At 34.4% G+C, this 7,118-nt stretch overlaps 2 protein-coding genes across 2 annotated transcripts; one reads left to right on the top strand and one right to left on the bottom strand.

Moving 5' to 3' along the window:
• Positions 1-329: 329 nt before the first annotated feature.
• EV154DRAFT_489054 (uncharacterized protein) lies at positions 330-1,908 on the bottom strand (the record flags this gene model as incomplete). The annotated part of the gene is made up of 4 exons (XM_051599244.1): positions 330-457; positions 663-682; positions 1,197-1,371; positions 1,899-1,908. The coding sequence occupies 4 exons, from the start codon at positions 1,906-1,908 to the stop codon at positions 330-332; spliced, it is 333 nt and encodes a 110-aa protein (XP_051449903.1).
• Positions 1,909-3,566: 1,658 nt separating this feature from the next.
• Positions 3,567-4,730, top strand: EV154DRAFT_489053 (uncharacterized protein; the record flags this gene model as incomplete). The annotated part of the gene is made up of 3 exons (XM_051599243.1): positions 3,567-3,907; positions 4,384-4,571; positions 4,702-4,730. The coding sequence occupies 3 exons, from the start codon at positions 3,567-3,569 to the stop codon at positions 4,728-4,730; spliced, it is 558 nt and encodes a 185-aa protein (XP_051449902.1).
• Between the last annotated feature and the right edge of the window lie 2,388 nt (positions 4,731-7,118).

Genomic DNA, 7,118 nt, shown 5'->3' with positions numbered 1-7,118 from the left:
TAATGCTAAAGGATGGTACAGGTATTACCATAATTAATGCAAAAGGATGGTACAGTCTTTAAGGTAATTAATGCAAAAGGATGGTACAGGTATTACCATAATTAACCAGTCATAACCGGAGTTCCAGGTATTTGTATATTTAACGGAGTCCGGGTATGACCCATCAATTTGAATATTTAACCAGTCATAACTGGTCATAACTGTATGTAAAAAAGTACGAGTGGTACTATATATAGCAGGAAGATACTACTATGAGTACAGTCGTATTTTAAGTAAGACGAAAGATGATTTTATTTATTTATGCGCATTTGGTATTTATACTGTACTATTTAATAGGGCCGAGCCGGACCAAGGACGAGATTCAATAGCCGCTGTCTTTTATAACGCGCTGGCGTTACTGGCTTAAATCTAGGACGCGTCTGTAGCTTACGCGGTATATTTGCTATGACCTGTGGATCTTCAGGACCGACAAAATTCAATATTGTAAACATAATTGTACGGGGACATTATTGAAATTGACCATTTTCGTAAGCGTGGTGATTCTCTGTCATACTTCAACAGTTATTACTTGGAAGGTTAAAAACTTTAATGGTTGTTACACTTTTTTTAAGTCTTTCTTCAACGGTTGAGATGTTAAATCAGAACCAGCCCAGATTACTTACTTTGAGAATGGATTACGGGTCTAAATATTGATTCAAAAATAGTAAATTAGTTATATCTAATACACGCTAAAGTGAGACATCGATTTAATACGCCGAGAAACCCATAAGACACCAAGAAATTGTTTTGTTACCAACAAATCTAAAAGGAAAAGTATTTAAAGCCGATTACTGGCTCAATTCGTATTTCAGAATTTTAAATTTAAATGCATATGAAGCGCGTTAAAATCTGACATAGAATGCATATGCGGATGACCCCATAAATTGTTCCGTAAGTGATTTATTATTAACAAATCCAAAAAACAAAGTATTTAAAGCCAATTGCTTGCTCAATTCGTAAGTCAGATATTTAAAAATAACTGCATCCGAAGCGCGTTAAAATTTGACATAGACTGCATATGCGGATGACCACATAAACTGTTCCCTGAGTGTTTTATTAGCAACAAACAATAATACCAAACTTTAGGAGCTGATTACTCCATCATTTTTAAACACAGACACGTCAAATAAATTGCATTAAATGCGCGCTTCAATTACACGTCGAATACATCTACGGATAACCACGCACCGTGTTTAGCCGCTACAATATAATTTAATAACCGAATTTTAAAACTTTGACCAATAATTACTCCGTCAATTTTAATCTCAGACTCTCGAAAGTTGTTTTTTCGGACGCGCTCAAATTTTGGCGAATTTTCGAGTACCCGGATGTCTGTGTAACTATAACCAATCACTCAGAATTTAGTTCTCGACCTATATTTATTTACGGCCTCTGTCTTATGCGTCCTTTTTTTGCAATTTCTTTCCGCTTGGGACGAAATCGTTGTATTTTTCTTTTCTATAGTAAAGGGTAACGTAAAAAATGCTATTTAAACATTGGATACACTTTTTGGTATTTAAAACCGGCTTTAAGAATATTAAAGGGCTGTATGTCCAGTTTTTTTATATACTTGAGAAAGTGTTTTGTTTTTTATTGTGTCAATTCTTCTTCCGATTACTTCCTTTTTAATGTATGCAGTGTTTGTATGGCTTGTAAAAAGATTTTAATTATCCCACAGTTATTGCTGTGATTGTAATTTTCAAGGGTTGCCAAGTGTTGTGGTTTTTAATAATTTCATCAATGATTGTTCATTATTTGATTACTCTTTAGTATAAGTTACTCAAAGTTTCCCTAGCAAGTACTATGACCCCTCCAATTATTCTCCTAACTATTGCATTTGTCCCAAAAAATATACTTACCTAAATTCATATTGTTCTTTAGCAATTTTGGAATTGGTTTATCAGCAATGAATATAAGGTCTTCATGTCATAATTCGAAACGAACCAGTCTATGCTAAAATTATTTCTGATACTTGTTTAAACCTATAGTATAAAGAACAATTGTTCCGTAACTTTCGGATTTGTTTGCCAAAAATCGGATTATCTGGGCGTTTATTGTTCTACTTTCTTCGTAATTTCTAGTTGAACACCTTATATAATGCTAGAACTGTTATAACAATGCCAATTACTGTGTCAGTCCAAGTTTACTTATTTTTCAATAAGTATTTTTGGGTTTATGTACTTGGCTGTTTTGTATTTATTTTCAATTCTTTAAAGAGCAGATTGGGAGACGTACATTTAACTATCTGCATAATATTGATTGCTCCAAAAGTGTGTCAGATAATATTATTAAACGAAACTTTTATTTTTTTTTGTTTATTTCTTAAGGTACTTTCGTGAATATCACATCAATTCATCTTTAGTTGCTTTAATGGTCAATGCCAACAGTCTCTACCGTTTGCAAAAAGTATTTCAAGATTATTTTACTACTTTTCTTGTTCCAAACCGTTATGTTTCACGTGCTGTGGTGCTTTCAATAATGTTACCACTACTTTGTAAATACATGATCACCCTATATATATTTCGATTAGTATTTGGTATGTACAGCTTAAAGTATGTACTGTAATTTTTAATTAGTAAACATTCCATAACTTAGATGGCTGGGTACTTTGATTTTGTTGTCTGTCAATATAACAAATAGTCAAAACCAAAATGATCAATATATCGTTGGGATTAGATTTTAGAACAAAATGTCGCAGCTTAATGTTCGTGTACGTTTAAATTTACGTCATATTTTTTTTGAAAATTTGGCTTCGGTATAAGATGTTTTTTATTTGTTAAGATTTTTAACATTGTATATTTTGCAAACATTGATCCTTATTTCTTCAGGATCTGATTCATGAGCAAAATATCAGTCTAATGTTGTTCAGCGCGTTCATTTACGTTCAAAAATCTGTAATTCCAGCTTTACTACGGCCATTTTTGTATTTGTAACAATTTGTAACATTATATCTTTAGCAAAGATTGACCAGTATCCGGTGGCATTTGCTTTTAGAGCAAAATATCTCAGTTTAAAGTTTTTCAGCTTAGAAATGTACTTCATACTATGTAAAAAAACGCCTTGAGTATAAGCGTTTTTGGTTTTATATTATTTTGTTACATTGTATATATGTCGTCTGGATCAGACTCCAAACGAAAATTCCGGGCCTAATATTGTACTCCGTGTTAAGTTACATCGTCATATTGAAAATATGCTATTTTGAAACACGTCGTTAAGAATGTTACAAATATATTACTGAGGGATTTATTCCTGGGGAACTGTAGTAAGTTTTAAGAAAAATTATTGTGGATTTGGAGACTGATTGGGATAGTCCTACCCTTTGCGAAGTCAACATCGATGCTTTCATTTCGTACCCATTGAAGGAGCTGAAAATCATGCCAAAAACTCGTTTGAAACTGTCCTTAAGCCCAAATTGGAAGCAATCATTGACTCGTCTGGACTTGGGTTACTTCACGTTTTGTGGTTAGAGGGACTCTGTCAAGAATTACCCACACACTTTGCTTTTGGACGCCTTTTCGGAAGCATACATGCACATTCATGTCGTCTTCCCCAACATGAAGAAAATGAAGCTTGGTGTAAGCAATTCCAGAAGAATGTTGGGTACCGCCGCTCAAAAAACGTTTACCGACCGACTTCTGATTCCGGCTATTCGACGTGTCTTGATTTGTTCTCGTGCAAATCGATCTGGTGGATCTTATGGCGAAGCCATTGGTACTGGATTTTTCATGACGGTGCCCAAAGTTTTGCTTGGTTCGGAGCTTAAGCTCTTAGTAAAGTCTATGCGTGACAGTGCGAAGGAGAGTGCGGATTTGGCCCCATATCGTCATTTTGTTTTTGTGGTTTCTTCTTTCGGGTTTAAAAGCCCAATGTATGGTCCGGATTACACGTCCATTCTTAATACCCTGGCCGACTGGTCCTAACTTGACCCTCAAAGATGCCTTATCGACATTGGCTTGAATCTGTTTGACCAATCCGAGGATGGCCGACCATTAGGGGGTGCCAAACATTAAAAAAATCATTTCCTTAATTTTTAAAAAACATTCCAGGGAATTTTTCCCCAGCCGAATTCCCTAAACTTTACGGGAACGATTTTTTGTGCCCGAGATTTTGCGGGCAAGAAAAAGTAATCCTGAGAAATCTCGGGAAAGAATACTCATTTTCTATTCGTTGTTGAGAAGGAAATATGACGTGAAAATGTAATATTTTATTTATTTTATGATAATCTAAAAGCATCATATCGCATCTGTGTTTGCATTATAAAGTTTTTCTAAATTTTTAACTTACATTTTTTCTCCTTAAATTTCTCTAAAACGTATAATCTAAATAGTCTGATCAAATAAACAGAAACACTGGTGGCGGTCCTTCCAACAACGATTCCGCAGATAAAAGCCTTGATGGAACCAAAACTACACCTGGTCAAATTAAGGCTATGATTGGTTTCTTTGAAAGTAATCAAGACCTTTTTAAGATATATCTTGGTGGACAAAAGTCGTCCGCTCCTTCAGTGTCACGAATTAGCCGGATGTTACTAGGTACGAGGACAGGTCTCTTTATACTTACAAGGCAAGGTTAGGTACTAGGTAGGACTATATTGTTTTGCGGGAAGACAGACAAGAAAAGGTAGTAAAGCTAAGTTTATATAATAATAATAACTTATACAAGATATCAGATTAAGATCTGTACTTGTCTAAATAATCTAAGTGAAAAATCCAAAAATCCAAAATAGAAAATAAGACAAAGTATTAACCAGATTGCAAAAAGGAACTAAAATTTTATTGAACATAAAAATAATGATTTCTTTTATACATAATGAATACAACTAAAACTACAAGCGGGACCCTGCCATCGTGGGTAGATTATATCCAAATATTGTTCAAGCTGTCAATAAACCCGCAAGGAGCAGTAAGGAGAATATAATAAACAACCCGTACTTGAATAGGCATTTGGTGTTACGTGAACTCTGAAATTACCAGCTGACATATGATAAATATGACAGCAGTGAGAATACTTCAATCGTCGTAGCACAAGCATATTACCTTAGCTAAGGTGTATTTACAGCTCGCATACAACACTAAGGTATTTATAATAAAAGGAAGATAGTCTTAAGTGTGCCAAACCACATAGCGTATACGTAATAAAAGTAGATGTAATTTACATAAATAGAAATAGTCTGTATCACAGATCTATCGGTAAATAAAGTAACAAGATCCAGTGATATTGAAAGGATCTGAATATACTCATTCCGACATAAGAACACAAACTTGACTTGTGTATTCGACAGTGAAAGAAGAAATTTATTGATGACTAATTACTGTCAAATATGAAATTAGTTTCCAGCTGTCATTTAGTATAAATAGACCCCAAATTAGTATCTTAACATCTTGGTCAATAAATTTATAAAGGAATTCTAAACGTACTTATGTACTTTGTTTTATTTTTTATTTTATTTTTTATTTTATTAAATCACACTACCGATTTATTACATTAAGGACTATCTTCTTAACGTGAAGGGTCTGGAGTTAAGGCCTTGGGGAAGGTCTTGAGGCGAGGTACTGTGGCGGGATCATGGGATGAGGGTGGTGGCGGATGTTGGTTTGGTCTTGAGGCGTGGTCCTATGGTGATGACTCGTGATCGGTCTCATGGTGGTGTCTGATGGTTTGGTCACAGGAGCTGTCAAATATGATCTGCATATACATGCAGATCTATGCGGGGGTGTATGTATACGCGTATGCATTAAGGTATTGACCACGTGGTTCATGACAACAGAAGTTCTTGAATCAACTCAGACAAATTTCAGAGGAAATTTAAAAATTCAGTTCAGTGTTTGTTTCAGTTAATTTTCAGTGTGTTTTCAATGCATTAATGGCAACACATTTAATTCACTGAAATCCAAGTAAAAATTCAGTTCGGCTTCAGTGGCTTTTCAATGTATTAATATTGATCCACATATTTAACACATAAAAAACTTAACCAGCAATCCTATAGCTTTTAAGCTACCTTTTAGCAAACTCATTCAACAATTTGTGTCTCCCCAGTTACTGCTAATTTCATTAATAAAAATTCGTTATGTCGTCATCTTGAAAGCAATCATATTCTCCTATTTCAAAATCCACTCTTTTAATTTCAGGCCAGAAAAAATAGACGTCATTTTCATTTTCTTTCGGATTTAAAACAATGGCGGCAACAGTGAAATCAAGGCTGTCAATTTTAACAAGTTTCAATATTGAACAAGAATTAATCTTATCTTGGTTTCCTCTCTCTGTTATGTCCCCAAATTATATTCCACCTCTATTAATATGTATATTTTGATTAATGTGCACTAATGCTAGTTGCTGTTTAGACTGAAATTGATAGTGTTCAAATATCAACAGAATCTTTCCTATAACCTGATTGGAACCTTCTCCCAGATTTATCAATGCAAACTGGTTCATTCTCCTTTTCTTATGTGATACAAGTAAACTACTGTCAAACAAACGTTTTTTGCCGAATCTATTTTTTTTGCGCAATGGATGTTCTCAGTGACGCTTGTCTCAGGGATATCCCACCAACTTGACAGAAGTACTCGTAATCTGTAATTGTTATATTGATTGATATAAAATAAGAATCGAGTCGGTAGTTAAACGGAAGCCTAGTGATTGGCTGTAAAGATTATGTAGTATTTAAATAAAGATGTTATTTAAATGGAATAACCTAGTTAACTAAGACTTATGATTAAGAAGATAAAAGATAATGTTTATTGAATAGAATTGGAGAGGATATTTATATGTTATGGATCATAACCGCAGTTACTGCGGTTATGCTGCGGTAGAAGAGATATTGACTGCGGAAGAAGTTACAATCGCCGATTACTGAATTGATGACATAACGGCTTCACGACAGATACTTGTGACATACTTGAAACTGTTGACAACAGACTGTTCTGGCACATAGTTCGCGCTGTTAATGCCTCGAATTTGATAATAGTCATACAATTCATTGATCAAGATGTTGACTGCGTTTTTTTCTGCTCTCGATGTCGAGTTTATTCTAGATTTAAACCTATGTATTCTTTGCTCCATGCTTCGACAACTGATCTTTT

The sequence above is a fragment of the Mucor mucedo genome (genome assembly GCF_025094135.1).
Source record: "Mucor mucedo strain NRRL 3635 chromosome Unknown EV154scaffold_355, whole genome shotgun sequence".
NCBI lineage: Eukaryota > Fungi > Mucoromycota > Mucoromycetes > Mucorales > Mucoraceae > Mucor > Mucor mucedo.
Note: the sequence above shows the minus strand (reverse complement) of the source record. Positions and strands in the feature narration are given on the sequence as shown.